The 20,016-nt window shown below is 40.4% G+C and overlaps 1 protein-coding gene across 1 annotated transcript in view; it reads right to left on the bottom strand.

Moving 5' to 3' along the window:
• Window positions 1–20,016, bottom strand: part of FAM129A (family with sequence similarity 129 member A) — a 125,535-nt gene that overhangs the window by 59,225 nt on the left and 46,294 nt on the right. Inside the window, exons 3-6 of the mRNA XM_025043998.1 lie at window positions 13,673–13,803; window positions 10,629–10,760; window positions 7,366–7,480; window positions 2,696–2,863 (exon numbers count right to left, since the gene is read on the bottom strand). Coding sequence (XP_024899766.1) covers window positions 2,696–2,863; window positions 7,366–7,480; window positions 10,629–10,760; window positions 13,673–13,803 — 546 coding nt within the window. The remainder of the gene's footprint in view (window positions 1–2,695; window positions 2,864–7,365; window positions 7,481–10,628; window positions 10,761–13,672; window positions 13,804–20,016) is intronic.

Below are 20,016 nucleotides of genomic sequence, written 5' to 3'. Positions count from 1 at the left end.
GAATGAATGGACATGGCTACCCAGATCAACTGGAACCCAGAACTCCTAGGGCCAGTGGGCTAGCCTGTAGTGGAACTTGAGCACTAAGGGTGATAGATATCCTAGGAACCCCAAGTGATAGACCTCTTTGGTGGAACTTACCATGAAGGCAATAAAATAATCTTCCCTCAAAGATCCCTTGAGGGCTTATGCTAAGTGACATAAGTCAGACAGAAAGACAATACTGTATGATCTCCCTTATATGTGGAATCTAAAAAAACCAAACTCACAGAAACGGAGAACAGATTAGTGGTTGCCAGAGGCAGGGGGAAGAGAGTCAGGGAAATGGGTGAAGGTGGTCAAAAGGACAAATTTTCACTTTAAAGACGAATAAATTCCGAGGATGTAATGTACGACATAGTGACTATAGTTAACAATACTGTACTGTTTACTAACAGTCACTAAAACATCTTAAAAGTTCTCATCACAAGAAAATAATTTGTAACTATGTGAGGTGATGGATGTTAACTAAACTTATGGTAATCATTGTGCAATATATATATATATATATATGTATTGACTCATGTTATACACTTTAAACTAATACAATATTATATGTCAGTTATATCTCAATTAAACTGGAGGAAAAAAAGATCCCTGAGGACTTGTGAGCAGACAAGATCAATAGTGGCCCAGCGACGGCTGCTAGAACATCTCATACCTGTTGCAACAGAGGTTCCTGGTGGCCCAGGATCCAGCGAGGCGGCAGCAGTGGAAGGCTGACAGCCCACGGGATGGAAGTCAGCAGCCTCCCCGGAAGCCCCCACGTTCCTGGCCTGTATCATAGCCCCAAGTTTACATCTATTTCTAAACTCTTCTGGTAATTATGGAAAAAAAGTAATGGTTAACTGGGAGTCTGTGAAACCTCTTACTGGTTTACTCAAGATCATGCAGCGAATATAGGAAGAGACTGAAACAAAAAAAAAGTGATTCAGTAAAGACGAACAGTATGCCGGGCTTTCAAAAATGTAAAAACAGAGGTGAGAAGGGAAAGACCCATTAGCTCATTGATCTATGACAGTCAGGAACTGTTCCCTACAATGTTTTGATGGTCTCTGGCTCTGACTGGAGCTACTGGAAATTATGCCAAGTCACATTAATTAAGTCTGCGTAAAGCCTCAGCGAGGAAAAGTGGTTTCTGCACAGAGGAATGTGACACAGAACCAAGGCAATGTGACCAGACCTCATTATCTTAGTGCCTTTGATAACTTACTGGAGAGCAGAGCTGGGTTTTGAATCGACTGAAATCTTCCATAAATGGAGTCTAAATGCAGGCTCCATAACATCCAAAAACTCCCCAGAGAAATTCCTATTATGTACATGGAAAGGGGAATGAAGCAAGTCCCATCTGGCTGGGCAGAGAATATTCTCTGCGGAGTGAAACTCTGTGGCTCCTGTGTTTAGCGCCAAGTGCGTGTTTGTACTAGACCAAGGCCCTGAACACGGAGGTGTAAACGTACTGGAAACTCAGCCAGACGGAGCAGGCAGTGCTAGACGATTCTTTGTCTCTAAAACATCCAAACCACAAGACAAGATATCAATAGGGGTATGATTTTTATAAAGTCCCTAACTGGTAATGAGACGATGTTATGACCAGTGCTACTCAGAATCGCTAGAGCAAACTGGAGTGACTGATTATCTTTTTCCCTTAGCCTCCCATCAGTACACAAGCTAAAATCAAGAACAGGCTGACATACACCTCTGTGACTTTTGCTTTATGGGGCTGACACTCTCGGGAAAACCCCAGAACTTTAAAGTAAGTGCACAGTGAAATCAGCCTTATTAGGAAATAAAGGCACAGATGGATGAAGTGACAACTCAAATGTCACCTGCTCAAAGAGGCCTCCCCTGACGAGTCTCAAGTACTGTGCTCCCTTCTTCGCTACGTAGTAACCTCTAGTTGCTCTGTAACACATTAACTTTTATAACCATCGAGTTATCTCATGAAGTCTCTGCAACGGAAGGCTTTATGGAGTCTGGAAAAACCAGCATTCACATCTATTCATCGAAAAGTCACATATTGGAATGAAAAGTGTTTCTTACAGACGTAATGTTAATTAAATCCATACCGAGCCACAGCGGTTTGAAGCAACACCACTGCGAGTGTGGTCCACGGACCAATGGTATCTGGCAGTCGGGGGCCCACCGGAGACCCAGTGGATCAGGTAAGCTCAGTGTGGAGCCCCAAAATCTGTGTTTAAGCTCTCTGGGTGATACTTATGCACCCTAAAGTTTTGAGTAAATGTTATTCAGAAATAAAGGTGGGAATAAGCAAAGAATGTCACGAGGACTAGGATTTTGCCAGGGACCATGACAGATTCTTGCTGCCATTTAGATTTGAAAAATCAGGAAAAAAGGAGGAGGACGAATCATCCGCAAAATTACGTGTGTGAAGATGGTGCTTCGAATGCACGTTTCCATGTGCCATCAGATACCTGCTCCATAACGTCTCACGGAGGCAGCTGAGACCCGGGTAAACAGCCAGCACGTGGGCCATGCCCCCTCTCTGCAAAGCTCTCTCTTAGCCTGCTTACCCTCTCCTTTCCCGGGGCAGCGCCATCTGTGGCTCTTTCTAGGAATCATTCTAAGAGGTGATGGACCAGGTCAAATGAGAAGAAGCAGACCAGCCAGGGACAAGAGGGTGGTCGCGCCGTACCGTGATTTAGATGTCTGATGCAGTCGCTCAGGAGAGCACTGAACTTCTTCTGGTCAGCTGCCTCGTGGAAGCAGAAGTAGCCGTGTCTGAGGAATGGCTGCCACAGGTACACTGGATATTCCTTCGGCAAGACCACAAAAGGCGGAGCAGTCTCCTTCTCGTTGGATGCTAAAGAAATATCGAAAACAAAAAGACGTTTTCAAACGTGTCTCTTTTATTTAAAATATGTATTTCGGGCTGTGAAGGTAACTCCCTGGGCAGGCCATGGGATGGGAAGGTGGTGCGAGATATCTTCACAGGCGGGGTGGTGGGGGGAAGGATGCGAATTCAGGCGCTGCTCGCATCCTTCTACCAGCTTCACCTGTCTCACCTCCTAAAACTCCCTGGGCAGGCCATGGGATGGGAAGGTGGTGTGAGATGTCTTCACAGGCGGGGTGGTGGCGGGGAGGGGATGCGAATTCAGCCGCTGCTCGCATCCTTCTACCAGCTTCACCTATCTCGCCTCCTACCCCACAGGGACAACCAAGGCCATCAGACGCAATCTTTCCCAACTTCCTCACATCGAAATAACGTACGGAGCTTGCTCTTCCCTCCTGGCCCACTGCAAGCTAACCTGTCCGCCTGTGCAGACACCCTACTCTCCCTGCAGGCTCCCCTTCCACCGGATCTGCTGTCTGCCCTCCTCGCTGTCACTGTTGAACAAGCATTTGCTGTCTTCACGCCATCAACCCCTATTCTTACCTTAGTCTTGTTCCTGCCCCACCCGTCAGTCCTGAAACCAAATTGTCAAGTTCGCCAGTGTCACCCGTCAGTCCTGAAACCAAATTGTCAAGTTCCCCTGACTGCCAGCCTATGGCTTCTTTATTATCTGTCCTTTAAAACTGACCTGAAACATCTGTTGCTGCTAACAACCCCTTCTTTTCAAAATATTCTTCTATTTTGAAATTTCCTAGGACAGTGTGGCACATTTATTCATTCAACAAACTATAGTTCAACATCTACCAGCTTCGGTGACTGTGCCATGCACTGAGGATGCAGAGATACGTAAGCTGCACCTTTCTAGGAGCATCTCTCTCCCGGTGCCCTTTATGATTTTCAAAAGTTCTTCTTTGTCACGTTTCTTGGTTCCTCTGCCCCTTCTCTGCATCCCTTGGTAAGTGTTGGGCTTGGTCTCTGTTCCACGCTGGTTTCTGCTCCCCTCTCAGTCGCTAGTCATGGCCATCCACTCCATGACTTTGCTTATTTATTCTGCAGTTCATATTACCTTTTCCTCCTTCCCTTACATCATGTTTTTGCATAGAAAATTCTCATTCATCCTTCAGAAGTCAGGGGAAAAGCCACCTCCTCTAAGGTGCCTTTGTTGGCACCTCTCTCTGCCACCAGAGACAGAGTTGGGTGCTCCCTACCTTGTTTTCCCAAAATATTGTAATGACCTGTTTCCTTGGCTGGTATCCATAGCCAGGGTGAGAGGTGCAGAGTGAGAAAAGCTCCCCCATGATTCTCCCCAGGAATCAGAACCACTGCCCTGGAGCTCACAGAACATGAAGCCCGCAGCTTACATATCCTCAGTGCATGGCATAGCCATGGAACCTAGTAGATGCTGAACTACGGTTTGTCGAATGAATAAATGTGCTACACTGTCCTGGGAAATTTTAAAAGCCTAAAACAATGGGGACTTTACCTCTTCCCTCAAAATCAATTCCAAGAAACTCATGTTAAGCCATACTATTACTCAGATCCCCTACCTAGACTTTATTCCCTTCCATGCATTCTACTTACATGACACTGCACTTAGTTAAATGAGCCTTGGTTTACTTCCAGAGTCACAGAGAACAAACGGAAGAAAAAATCAGTTCTGTGTTTCCTGCCTACATCCTGGGCATCAATCTCAGGAAAAGGAAGGGAAGAAGGACCCTCTAAGTGGCCACTGAAAGCACTGGGCATACCAAGAAATGGTTCGTAACCATAAGGGGGTCTCCAGAACCGAGACTTGCTATGGGCAAATTAATAAACCAAGCTTGGCTTAGATAAAGAATATGTCTGTTGGGGCTTACATGGCATGGGAACCCTGTTTCCGTGTCCTGAAATCTGAAGTTAACATAGCAGAATCTACTGGGAGCACAAACTTTGGCCCACCAGCAATATATCTGGCGTATAATAACCGAAGAATGAATCAACATATGAATGAACAAACGAATGATTGAACACTGCAGCAGAGACCACTCGTTGTGTCACACATTATCTAATCTCCCTTCTTTCTCAGTAATAAAGTCCTTGATTTTTAGTTGAGCAAGGGCTGCATAGAATAAAGACTATAATTCCAGCATCTATGGCAGCTTGGTGTGCCACAGTCACTACGTCCTGGCCAATGGGACGAAAACTGAAGTGGCAATGAAACTTCCTTAAGGAGATGGAATGTGTCCATCTCCTCCCCTTTTCTCTTTCCTGCTGTCTGGAATGAGAAAGCCATGGCTGGCTGTCCAGCAGCCACTTCGGACTATGTCATTAAGGGCTACAACCTAGAGATAAATGGGGAGAAAGCTAGAAAGAGTCTCTAACATTTATGGAACCTGTCGCACAAGCTCTGGACCTCTAGTATCCAAATATTTTTAGCAAGATAATGAAACCTTATGTATTTAATTTGAGTTTTGCAGCAGACTAGATTCTGAAGAATAAAATGCCAAATAAATGAATCATTTTAGCAAGACATGGGGACATTTTTGATATATCATCTTAGCAGAATACTATGTAAAAAAAACATATTTATTGATAAACCTTTAGTGCCTTTTCTCAAATGAGATTAATTCCTTGCATCTTTACTGTGCCTTTATTCTTTCCAATAGAATGAGTATCACACAGGCAGTCTTCCTGGTTAACACGGTTTTGTGAAACAATTATCCTCGCCCTTTCCAGGATGTCACAATTTTGCACAAACAACTGAAAGCAACATTGATCCTTTGCATTTCAAAGCTTCAGAAAGTCCGACAAAAATTCACTCACAAAAATTCACTCGTATTAGCCTATTAGATAACTATCTCGCATTGAACCTTTTAAAAGAATTTTCCAGATGCCATTAGTCTGTGTTTTTTCTGAGTTGAGTTACAAAAATATCACAAATGATCTACTGTAGAATATTCTATTTCTAAATCTCAGAAGCCCACAGCATATAAAAGAAAGTCATTGAAATGCCCCAATCTGAAGCCCTGAACCAAATGGCATTAGTCACCCAAGACTTGTGTTTTTTATTCCCTTTCATTCTTTCCGATATGATTTCATCAATATGTCAGTAAATATATTGTCTGTTCTGATTGATTTCACTGGGAAGTTCTTTGGGAGAGATTCCGAAGGGTCAACATGTGGATATTCCCATTTCTAGCCGCAGCTCCAGAGCCAAGATGACAAAATAAGTAGATGTTGAAAGAAAATATAATAATATGTACAGTGCACATTAAGTATTATTTTAGCTTGAATTACTTAATAATAGTTTGTTAATCTAGGTTTATGGTCCATGTGTTAATCTTATAATAGTGTTATTGAAAACACTAAGCTAAGCATTCTGTACTAAAATAACTATTGAATTAATGATTAGATTTTCTCCATAAATTCTAATGAAATGATTATCCCCATTAATAAGAACCAGTACTCTCTTCAAGAAACCAAGTAATTACTGTGCGGTATGATTTACACAAAGCCAGATGGAGTTATTACATTATCCACAGTTCATGAATCTCTATGAAACACACTATTTGGTATATATATATTATCCATCATTCTCTCTACATGGAAAAAAGTAGAATGAATGAGAATCAAAGTATGTTAGAGGTGGAAAAAATCCTTTCAGATTTTTAAGTTCAAAGTTGGAGAAACAGTAATCAAGAGGTTTAATACCACTAGGAAAAGCACTTGATAAGTGGCACAGATAAAACTAGATAAAAATCCAGCCTCCCATTCTCAGTTCAATGCTCTTTCCATGGCAGCCTTCGGCTGTTATTAATAAACATGCTAATTAATTCCATGCCTGTTACCCTGTAGCTATGAGTTACTGTAATGCTTGTTAAGAGCATTTTGTCGATTTAGGATATTCTACTGCCTATCTTCCTTAAATTAGAAAAATAATATTCCTCGACAGGTCCTGGCTTGTTTACTGAAAGAAGAGATCATACATTTCTATTTATTTCTGCTGTCTTAGGTAGTGCTATTAAGACTTCTAATATATTCCAAAAGCCTCAAGATGCCCAAGAAATGGCACATTTTCCATGCACTAGAAACACAGCAACTGACTTGTATATTGCTGAATGTGATATAAATAATAGAAATGGTACAATGTTTACCTAAATTAGGGAAATTACATCTTCCATTTGTCTATGGAGTATGGGTGTCTAGCCTAGAGTTTCTCAGCTTCGGCAACAATTGATATTTTTATGCCAGATAATTTTTCACTGTCAGGGGCCGTCTTGTGTGCATTGCAGGATATTTAACAGCAGCACTGGCCTCTATCCATTGAATGCCTGTAGCACCATCCTTTTAAGTTGTGACAACCAAAAATGTCTCTGGACACTGCCAAATGTCCCTTGCGAGTGGAATCTCCCTCCCCCAATGAGAACCTCTGGTCTAGCTAAACAAAGCAAGTTTAGGAATTTTGCCTTGGGAAAAAATGCTCAGCAACTCACCAAGAGGGTCTGGAAAATGCCGATCGGATAACAAATTATATTCATCTTCTGAGGTTAACACCTTGCCACCGGCTGGAAGAATTCGGCTTTTAGGAGCAGCTCGTTTCTGATAGGCCTGGGAAAAGAAGGCATAAAGGAGTGATTTTTTTTCCCCCTATTTGGGTTTTTGAAAAATAGCAGGAATATTAGAAATAGATTCAGACCCAGACACTCAGAAATAAGCAATTCCCACACTACGTCACTAAATGAGAACCATTTATTCAAAAAAATGTTTTGCATAACTGCTACTTACAAGATATTACTTTAGTACTTTTGCGTGATGGTCGTCACAACATGGTAAATCAGAGTCCCTAATCTCAGGGAGATTCCCGGTAGGTATATTTGTTTCTCAAATAGGGAAAACATAATCTCAGTAACTTCTAGAAATCCTGCACCACACTTGCCATTTCAGACGCTGGCACCTGAATCATTCTAATAACCACAGGGTGATGATGCATACAGACATTTATTTATTGCACAAGATGCTTGCAGACTGATGACTAATGAGACTGTAGGACAGGTAACTGCAATCACGGTTGCCATGGATTTTCACCAAACACATAAAACTGTTGCCACGATAAAATATGCCACCATGGTGCTCTCAGATGTGAGACTGTTTTGCAGTAAAATGATCTGAGAAGGAAGTGCAATATCAGGACATCAGAACACATTCGGGCCAGCAGACAAAAAGCTCTGGGAAATGTAAAAAAAAAGGTGCAGAGCATTGGGAAATGTGAAAAAAGGTGCAGAGCATTACTAAAGCACTAACGTCGTTTGTTAAGCAGACATACCCACAAGGACATACAGATAAGATAAAATGTAAGTATGTGCATCAGATGGCAGGGCTTAAGTCAAGGCAAAATTTTGAGAATAACAAGCTAAAAGCAAGTTCAGAATTGAAATTAAGCAAACTGTGGAACCCCGAATCTATAGAGTATACTGTTGGGAATAACTAAGTGATGTTGGCCAGGGCAACAAATTCAGAATAACATTCTCCACCAATAAGATGGTGACTGAAGAGACTTAAACAAAAACTCTCATATATCTAAGGTTGTTTTCCTACTTGCAAAACCCAGTCATCAACTGCTTATGCTCATTGGGGACCCAGAGCTTAAGAGAAGAATCTAAAGTTGTGTGATTCTGAAAAAGTTTAGAAGCAGTTTGATTCAGTCCGGCCTCCAAGCTAAATTGTACTATTTGTTATAACATGCCCCAATCTGAGCCTTTGTAAACATTATATTATTTAAAAGAAGTTATATAACTTGCCAACGAACCATTGGTGAATAGGTAGCAGATCCAGGATTCATACCTGAGTCTGTCAAGCCCAGTGCAAGTGTCCAGGAGGGAGGGAGAGATCATCAAAAGAAAGCGCTTCATTTTTTTTCCTGCTTAATTACCAGCCAAAACTAGACATTCAATAAAATAACAGGCAATTTATAGGTATTTAATGTATAACTCTCAGGTGTAATTTTTAAAAACACACTCTTCTACAGATTAAATTATAAAATGTTATTAAAACTTTAGGGATTATGACAAACTGCATGGCATTTGTTTAATTTCCAAGTTTTTTTTTTTTAATACTTGGTTATTATCAAATGCAGTGACCATCTTAAACATCCAAACAGGTTTATTTGAAAATGATGAGCAAATAAATTAAAAGTCGAGGAAGAAAGCTTAAAAAAAAAAGTAAAAGAAAGAAAGAAAAACACCAAATTCGATTCAATATGAAACTTCAGTTCAGTGCCAAGTACGGTGAAAACAACAAGCTCGATGAGTGTTTCCTCCCAATTAGTTAGTTTGTAATCCTAAATGCTCTAACGTTGGGCTCTGCCAGAGCCTGGCCGTAGGCTAAGTGCTTCAGTGCATTCATTTGTTGGATCCTCACAACACGAATCATGCTCATCATTTTAACAATGAGGAAACTGAGGTTCGAGATTTAAGATTTACGAAAGGACACATCTAGTAACTGGTAAAGGCGTGAATCAAAGTCCACAATATAAATAATCCTTATGCAATACTGCCTCTTCTCAAGTTTCCTTGACAGAACATTGTAACATGCCACAGAAAACAAAGGCGGTTTAGTATTATTATCATTATTATTTGTAGTGTATTGATAATTTGCTTCAGAGAGCATATCAAGTGTCGAATAAAATCCCAATATAGCTAAGCAAAGAAAAGGTTAGCTTAATGAATGCTGAAAAGAATACGTCTACCCAACACAGCATTGCCTGGTTGCCTGTGAATTGTTTGTATTGTGTTTTCCTTCTATTTTCCATCACAAGGGTGAAGGAAACACATTGGTCTGTCAGCCCAAGGCCTCTTCCTAAACGTTTAGTATCCGGGGGATTGCTCAGAGTATCAGTGGACGTCATCCTGGCTGTTCTTAAACTCAGTCAAGAGAGCAGAGTTTTAAATGTTACTACATTTAACTAATAGATAGTACCGATGTGTTTCAAAGGCAGTTTGAGGATGTATGTAGATTAGAAATGTGTACAGTATGAGATCTTAAAAAATTATTGGGATCCCTAGTTTAATTGATGCCCGACTTAAACTTTAGTTTTCCAGATTCACCGCCCAGTTTTGTTCCTCTACACTTTCCATGGAGAAAGATATGGGGACCAATAAAAATGGAAGTCCTTCCAGGTTCTAGGCACCGTATATATGTTATCTCATTTTCCCCACATTTTACAGACAAGAAAAATAATGAGATAACCAAGAAAAGGTTAAATTTAAAAACAAATCCATAAGTACAAGTGGATTAAGTATGCGAAGTGTTCTAAATTCCTAGGAACTCATGCAAATTCAGTTGCAATGTTATTAAATAATTCCTCAGCTGCCTGTCACATACGAGGCTTAAGAGTGGGAGGACCTGGAGACAGAGCCGAGGCGGAGAGATATCAGGGCAGTGACTGAAAAAGATCTGAATGATCATAGGAAAAGCTCCTCAGCATAACTTATTTTCACACTCATTTGCAATTACTTGTTCAAAGTCCATCTTGTCCACTAGACCGCAAACATCTGTCTGATCTACTGCTATCTACCCAGAACCCTTTATAACATGTGGCATACACTAGGCACCCAATAATCACTTGTTGACTGAAGAGTACCTGCAAGAGAGTGAGTGCTTATTGAAAGAATCAGCCTTGAAGGAGAAAGCATGACAATCAACCCGGCCAATGTTTAAGAATATTGCAAGAACCAATGGTAACAAGAAAATGTCTTACCTCTTTGTTCTCATAGCTCTCCACAGCAAAATCATTTTTAATCACAACATATCTCTCCTTCCATTTCTTTATATCTTCAGCAAACTGTAATAGTTCTGCTTCATACAAAACAGTTCCAGGTTCCAATGGTGGCTTTAGGAAGATAAATACAATTAACTACGACAACAACAGATAATATGCTACCATTAAGTCTGTCCATGGCATTTCAAAGAATATTTTGGGAAACTGTCTTGTGCTGAGGTTCTGGAGAAATTGTCGCTTCTTTCCCTCCTTCCATACTTCCCTTTCCTACTTCTCCTGAACAAATGCAAATATTTGTCTTATTGATATTTTTGTGATTTTCATTTCCCTCCATTACGCTACAGGAACAGAAGCATATGGTGGAAGGGATTATCGTAATAAGGTTATGCCTCATACACACATGGCACTTAATAAATCCTTGATTAACTCGGTGGACAAGAAAGAGTGAAGCAATTAAGAATAAGTTGTAGACATCTACCCCAACACCTTCAATATGCTTCAGGGTTATGTCCTGAAAAACGGGAGAGCTAGCAGGCTGTTCCCCTAGTCATCACACTTTCAGGTGGCCTCAAGAGTCAGCCTCGATGGTCTTTCCAGACCCAAAATCCCTGGGGACGAGGCTACAAAAACTTAACCCATCCCCATGCTTCTCAAGGAGACAATGTTGGTTCTCCAATCAAAGAACAAGCAGGCAAGCCAGCAACCTCAGTTTGAGCATCTCTCGTGAACTCTGGTGACGTACGTGTTGCAGGAGAGTCTCTGAGATTCCTAGCTAGGTCCCCCACTGCGCTAACTGCATAAGGGATCATTCCCATTCTGCCTCACAGTGCAATGCTGGTGTTATCTCAAAATATAGAAACTTCTGTCTTTTGGGCCTTCTGTCTTTCACATAAATTTATATCTATTTTGCCTTTATTAAAAAATCACGGTGCCTTTAGAAACTCATCCCTCTACATCCAGGCAAAATTTACATGAACCATACAGAGAAAATAGATATGCTAATCTTTTTAAGAATCATCTGAAGGATGAAATAAATTCACTTCCAAGTCCCAGGGCCTAACATAGTGTCCTGACAGACAAGGAGGCAGTCTCCTATCTCACCTGATTAACAAGTAAGAGAGGACTTCACTCTTCTCTTTGAATGAGACTGAAAACATACATAAGCAGAACTATGTATTGTTCTCACGTGCAGCATTTCTCAAATCTAGGCCACTTAAATCAACTGCTAACGCTCGTTTAAAATGTGGCCTCCCCCTAGACTTACAATATCAGGACCTCTGAGGGTACGGGATATAATTTACATTGTAACATACTTTCTAAATTTTGAGGATCACTGTTCTATGGCATTAACAATCAGTTATCCCCACACACGGAGGCTGCTACATCTGTGGGTCACCTTACTCAACCTCTCAGCTGTATTTGATCCATTTAATACACCTTTTCTTGAAACCTCTCTTTTATTTGCCTTCTGGCACATTGAATTTTCCTGATTTTTCTCCTACCCCACAGGCTATTTCTTCTCTATCCACCTTGCTGGATCCTTCTCCTTTTTCTGATCTCCAAATGTTGGAGGGGCCAAGGCTTGGTTGGGAAACCTCTTCTTTTTTCTGTGGATACTCTCCCTCCATCATGTCCCATGGCTTTACTACCAGTTATAAGCTAAGAAATCCCAAATGTCTATTCTCTAGCCTCAACCTCTCCAGATCAGAGCGTTCAACTACTAATTCAATATTTCCACGGCTGTATGTCAAAGAAGTATCTTAAACTTAGCATGGCCAAAATTGCATTCATGATTCCCATCTGCCTCTAGCTCTTCCATCCAAAAGGCAACCACATCCATTTATTTGCTTGGGCTAAAAACCAAGAAGTCATCACTGATTTCTCTCTTCTTCTATTCTTTCACACTCAGTCCATCAGCAAATTCTGTCAGCGCTCTCAAATACATCTTGACTGGGACCTTTCCTCATAACCACTACCATCGCCACCCTGGTCCAATTTGCCACCACCCTTCTCTTGGACCGCTGCAGTGTCCTCCTCGCCAGTCTCCAACTTCCCCTCACATCCCTCGCTATAGTCCATTTGCTTTAGAGAGGCCAGAAAAACCACTCAAAGTTATAAGTCCCTCCGAAGAGTTCCCATCACACTTAAAATAAAAACCCTTATTGTGGTCTACGGGTCTCACGTGGTCTGGTCCCTGCCTGTCACTCTGCAGTTATTTCTCGTCCCTTCTCCCTTGCTCACACCGCCTTCAGCACACCAGCCTTCCTGAGGTGCCGGGATCGCTACAGGGTCTCTACACTTGCTCTTGCACCGGCCTGGACCACTCTTCCCACAGATATTCACACAGCCTACTCTTTCATTCCAATTTCTACACAAACATCATCTCCACAGAGGGCTTCGCTGACCATCTTCTCTAAAATAAGACTTCTGCTTTCCTTTTCTTTGTAACATTTATTATCACCTGATATTCATTTATTTGTTACAGTCTCCTATAATTGAATAAAATGAGTAAGGCAGAGAATTTGTCTTGTTCCTCAGTTCTTGGAATAGGGCCTGGCACGTAGTCGGTATCAATAATTATTTGTTGAGGTTCTGTATAATTATTATGGTGGAGCAAAGGGGAAAGAATAAGTTAGGGGAATAGAAGAGAAAACAATATTTGATCGGTGACCAAAATAAAAGTGCCCATAGCACAAGGCACTAAAATTATGACTTTTTAAAATTGAACTTTATTTACTACAGCAAGTCAAATTTCCAGATATCAAAGCATAAATGTGGGGAACACATAATAAAATTGGATCATGCTAGTTTTTAAAAAAATTAGATTATACCATCAACAAGAATCCATATGTTCTAATTTTAGGTAAATAGAGTTTTTTAAGTATGAAATGATTTGAGAACACAGTTTAAAAAAAAAAAAAAAAAACCACTGCCCTTCCAATGATTCTTTATTTCAGGTATGTCATGAGTTATAAAGCATTCTTCAGTGGGAGAAATATGTAAACCAAATGTCCATGACTTACCTTGGTCTTCAAAAATTGTGATGCTAAATCCCTTTGCTGTTCTACCTCACTGCGCACATGGTTGCAGAAAGCCACAGAGTACTGGCGAATGTAGTAGGGACTGAAGTTTTTGATAGCAGCCTCAGTTTTCCCTGGAAAAACATGAAAGTTAGAATTTAGAAATGTAGCATCCCTTACAGAATAGACACCTGTCTACATAATTCTATACACACCCCTCCAGTCTCCCAAATACCACTGTTTCCCAGAAACGTATGAGTCCGCATGCCCTGAAAACTTTGATACACGCTGTACGCACCTTTACCTCTCCCTCCCACTTCTGACATCATCCGGAAAAACTCTGTGGTCCCTAAGGACTATCTACCCAGTAACCAATAGAATTTTTCTTCACGTTGCATCAATAAGACATTGCCATGGCCATAATCTCAACCATGCTTCTAATCCTTCTACAATCACCATTCTACTTCACCCTGTTCTCCACTTGAACTTACTCTTCATTCTCCTTTACTTTCAGTCCTGCAATAATCCCAGGGTCCACCATTTCAGCTCTGTACACGCATCGCTCCATGTGTCTGCGAACCCCTGAGATGCCACCTCTTGTCTTGCTGATACACAGCCCCGGATAAAAAAAAAACTAACACCCTATTTCTTCTGGATCTACCCTTATGTTTTGGGTTTAAAATCTGTTGTCAGTCAAAGCATTATGTAATTGCCAGGAGGTAGAGGAAAAGCTTTGTTTTAAGGGTCTAAAGACCTGAGTTCCGGTCTCAGCTCTAGTGGGACAAAAAACCAGCTGTACTACCTCAGCCAAGCCTTTCATTTTCTCCAGGCTCCAGCGTCCCTAACTGTAAGAGAAGGTGCTTGCCTGCCCATACTTTTCTTGGAATCTCCGTGACACTGACATATAACCATGGATGTACGGCTGCCTTACAATAGTGACCAACTGCAATATGCTCTCTTGACACCAGAAGAAAATGAAGTTGACAGTCAACCATGTGGGGGAAGCTGGAGGACTCGAAATAAAAGGAGAGGGGGCCTCAGGCCCTAGGAATAGTCTTGAGCTCTTGTGACCTGTGCTTGGCTTTAGAGAGTAGGGTAGTATTCTGAAGTAGATTAGAAATCTTTGCAACCTTCCGAGGACTTGCTACAGAGTACAGAGATAATAAATATAGGCCCCATTGACTGTGCTTACAAGGGCTTGGTCCTTGGAATGAGACATTAGCTTGAGACAAAAATGAACCTGATTTAACATTCCAAAACATTTTTAAATGCCTTTATGTGAACTGGGCATAATTTTTGTTTTCAAATTTGATATTACAGTCAACAGAGACATATTAAAATATAGCCTACTGGCTATATAAGATTTGTTTAGAACTATTATGCATGGAAAATTTCAAACATAAGTGGAGTTCTAACCACACAGATTGAGATACTCAATACAAGAACCTTGAATCCATGTCTGCCAACTCCTAACCTATAGAATCACAGCCCAAAACACCCATAGTGTATGAACATTCTCTTTCTGGAGAAGCCTACTTTAGCTCAGGCATTTAGGTCTCATGATATGAAGGAGGCAAAGGAGAATTCTTGCTTATTCCCTCAATAAAAGGACATTTTCTAGTCCCACTTATGGGCCTTAATAATTATTGTTTGTAAGGGTCTTTGAGACTCACTAATAATAGGCTGTGTGGAAATGCCAACGTAAGCTCCTATAATTTGAATCGGGCACGCTTCTGCTTGTTCTATGAGTTTATGGTATTACTATTAATCAGCATTTGCATAACACTTTAATACGCTCAGGCTTTATAACTGTCTCATTGGTTACTATTTTTATTAGCATTTATACAGTGCATAAGAAATAAAATTCTAGATCCTTGTCTATAATTTGCTTACATAAAAGTGGGACATCTTTGAGAATCCCCATAATGAGAATGAGTCTCACCTTACTGAAACATATAAACAATTAACAAAATTTGCCCTTTACGTCCAACTCACCACTATTTTGTCTAGCAGAAGAGCAGCCTGTTAATTTCCGATGCTAATTGTGGCACTCTTGCAAGAACTTTGATTTAAATCAAAGGAAGTGGATGTCATTTTATGATGAGCTCTACAAAGCCTTGAAACCTGGTTTCCTGCCACATCACTAAGCTTCCCTCAAGGGTGCCCAGCTTCTACAGTGATGCTATGATGCCACCACTCCCTCCCAATGCATGAGAAATATACTGTGATGTAAATATTGCATATGGTATCATCAACGCATCATCCACCAGACAACACTTATAGAAAAGGGATTACAGCTTCCTTAGGTAATTAACCTAATGCCCGGTTCAAAATGTGAATAAAACAGCTAACGACATCAGAAGTACTAGGAGGAAGAGAATCTAAAGCAATTCTCAAAATTTATCTAAATTTAGATTAAGCCTGTCTAAACCCAAATAAAGGACAGTCCAACGTCAGGATCTTGATACTTAAGAAGAGCCTGATACTAGGTCAAAATATTGCTGTGGTTAGGAAGATGGACTCTGGAGTCAGACAGACATGGGCTGGAGTTTCATCTCTGCTACTTACTTACCAGCAATGGAACCTCATGCCAGTTGCTTTCTCTTGTATAAATTAAAGACAAGAGGAACGATCTCCTAGTGTTATTGTAATTACGTGAAACAATGCAGTGAAATGCTCAGCACTATAGCTAGCACACAGAAAGTGTTCAATAATCCATAGTAATTAAGTCAATGACAATAATAGTGATGACAGAGCTCCCAAGCCAGCTACTGAGGCAGTGTCCTTAAGCTGAACTAAAAAATCAAGGAGAAGCCAAAAGCAAGCTGTCTACAATGACTATTCAACAGGAGCCATCTTGTCCATACAGAAGAGAGATCCCGCTCATCGCAGGCTTGAAACACATATAACCTACATTTTCACAGATCTTTCAGGAACATTTATCAGTACATAAGAGGCCCTCAGTGCATTCCTGAATTAAAACCGACTAAATAAAACTTTGGCATTAATGAGCCAAAGCAAACATCTGAGTTAATAGCTGTGTTTACACTTAGCCTCTCTCTCTGAGCCTCAATTTTCTTGCCTGGAAAATGGGAATAATAAGACACCCATTTTCACGGAGTTTTCTCTGGATTAAATGAGACAGTCTACAGGGAAAGAAAGTGCTCAGATCAGTGATCAACACTTTAGATGCTCAATAAAACACGACTATTATTTAATATTCCACATGAAAACAATCAAATAAAGCGGATCAGCCCACAGCACCACATAAAATAATTTCAGTTGAAACTAGCTTGTTTCTACAGTTTTCAAGATTCTTGAGTATTGAATTGCCTTCATTTCCCACCCCGCCCCTCAAATTGGTGTCCTATTCTCTTTCCTAAATTGTTTGTAAAACACAGTGCCAGGCAGGTCTTTCACTAAAAACAAGTTACTCAATAATATAAAAACTAGAATCAGTAGAAGGACGTCTCACACACTTTGTTATACCGGCATTTTTGGCACACATTTCTAATCCTACTCAATTATTGCAGCCTGGGCTGGGCATTGCGTTGGTGCAATTTTCTTGACCAGCCTGCGCTTGTAACACCCTTCAGGGTAATCATCACTAAAGGTTAAAAAAAAAAAAAAAAGCCATCTCCAACAGCTCTATCTATATCACTTAGCTTCAGTTAACAATGTAAAAATAAGAAAACGATCTTCTGGCTCTTTTAAAACCGATTGAATTCACACACGTTCAAAAACTCAGCACTGCCATTTGATTCCTTCTCCCTCATGCCCATATACAATTATCAGGTCTTGTCACTTCTTATGCGTGCAATATTTCTTGAATCCACTCCATTTTTCACCTTCTCAACCACCACACCTTCAATCAAGTCTTGATTATCTCTTTAAGAACAATGTAAAAGTCTCTTCATCTGCCCTATCTCAGTATCACAGGAGAGCAAGAAATCTTACGAGCGCTCAGTTCTAAAACGGGAACAGAAAAGGGAAAACCAGCTGGGCGGGGGGAGTGCCAGTGCACTCCTGGAGGATTGTGGGAAATAAGGCAGAGCTTGGTCCGTGTGGCAGAGGCCGATTCTGGGAGTAGACAGAGTGAGTCCAGGGCTGATGGAGCAGAACAAGAGAGGCTGAATCCAAGCTGACTACCAAGGTCCCACTCAAGAGAAAGCTGGCACAAGTTATCAAGTCCCAGATGTTAGAATGGGGAACTGTCCTTCAAAAACAAGCGTGGCTACTGTTGCTCCCAGGGACCTCTTTTAAAAGCCATAATAGGCATGCTTCAAGTTGTAGAGGCGTTATTCTCTGTGGCCTAACCTGACAAGTTTCACTTAACACACTGCTGCAAGACCATGTCACCACCTTCCTAAAAACCTTCAACAGTTCCCCATCGCCCCACAGAGTAACTTAGCCTGGCACCCAAGGCCTGGGATCTGGCCCCACTGTCCCATTTCTTACCTCTCCTATTCAAACTATACCTCCCCTTCCCTGCACACGCCCACGCCTTCACCCCTCCTTCTCTCCCTAAATGCCCTGCCAGCCACTTTCAGACACTTCAAGCCCAGATGGCAATCCCAACTCAAGAAGCCTTTTTGGCCCTCCCCAGCTAAAAACAATCATCTCACTTTCTTTTTGCATTTTTCTTAAACAATGTACCACTTTGGCTACAGCTGTTTAAATACAGTTTATCTCTCCCCCAAGGGTATACTGTATTTATGCACTCAACAAATATTTGTTGAGTGAATGAAAGAATGGCAGCATAAATATTTACGAGTAAAGCGAAGTGTAATGCATTATAATCTTGAAATCCATGTCAATACTCCAAGAAAGAAGAAATGCACAGTTCTCAGCTTGAAAATTTATTATTCAATATATATGCTCTCAAAGCTCAACTCATGTTTTTTTTTTTAAATCAGACTCTTACTAATTAACTCCTTTTAGGCTTTTAAATGGATTTTGTGTATGAAATTATATGTGGGGAATTATATACAAACAAAGGCCTTTTTTTGTTTGTTTTTCTTGACCAGTTTGCAAACATGGGAAGTATATAAGTGCCCAGGTAAAACTTATATGAAGTCTGAAGAGCCTAAAAGGTTTGCTGTTTTCTCATTCTAGAACGTTCTTCGTTAATCTTCCAGTTCTGTAGTAGTCGAACTCAAATCTAGTCTTCGTCATTCATTTTCTTTCTGGGGAGATACTGTTATAGTGGATTACTCCTATTTCCCCATCATTCCTGGTGTCAACTACGCCATAGTCCTCTCTGAAATCCACAGATTCTTTCCTGTTTCAATCACTTTTAGAAAAGCAGCTCATAAGTACTGAAAGATGTAAAAAAATCCAAACACTACTTTTGCTCTATGTCCTTCTACTTTACAATTATTTTTTAAATAGTCGAGATTATTATATTTTGTATCCAGTTTTATTTATTTAACAGTTCACCTTTGGTTTTTCCTATGACATTAACCTCCCCCAAAATCACAATTTTCAAATGTTACATTTTTATTGTTACTATAAAGGGGAAAATACAGAAATTTTTTTTTTAAAAAAGGTGGGTTTATTTTTAAAAAATGGCTGTTTCCTGAGAACTAAAGCAAATCCACCTGGGAGGAGATAGTTAACTCGGCCTTTGGCACAGTTTCTTAAAACCTATTGAGTTTTCAGGTGAAGATTAATTTGTGAGAACAAAAGAAGTGACTCTAAAAATAAAGAATTTTTAATATTTATAAGGTAGATTATAATATCCACTATTGTTCATTTTCCTAGAGTTTCAGATTATAAAAGTTTAAAAGTCTTGAGGAATTATAACATCGGCTTTAGTCTCAGATTTTTAAGCACCATCACTTTGCACCTTTGGGTGGAAAAATCAGAAATCCCAATTTGCAATACAAAGGCGCAAAAATCTAATTACACAGAAAAATGCCCAAGGACTCTCTCTTTCTTCCAGCAAATGCCTTAGAGAATGGGGGCAAATTGGATTCTCCATAATTGAACTAAACCTTGTGTTTTATTATTTTTTTTAAGCTCACTTATTATTGGTGCTTGAGTGACGGGTTTTTTAACACCTTCTACTAGGAAAAGTCAAAAATTCTTCCTGGGCAGCTTTGATGCCAGCAAGTCCCTGCATCCTATCTGACAGAAACTCCACTTTGAGCTAAAAATAAGAGACATATAACCAATTTATGTTCTCTGTGATTTACTTCAGATGTTAATCCAAGATGAGAAACATCAAACACTTACACTCCCAAAACTTATATCAAAGTCATTCCTGTATACTCTCTGGATTCAGAAAGCATCTGGATAGAAAGCAGACAAGCTTAGGAACAAACACTAGAACAGTGTCCTGGTTT

Source organism: Pteropus alecto, unplaced genomic scaffold (assembly GCF_000325575.1).
Source record: "Pteropus alecto unplaced genomic scaffold, ASM32557v1 scaffold101, whole genome shotgun sequence".
NCBI classification, from domain to species: Eukaryota; Metazoa; Chordata; class Mammalia; order Chiroptera; family Pteropodidae; genus Pteropus; species Pteropus alecto.
This window is presented reverse-complemented; position numbering and strand designations above follow the sequence as displayed.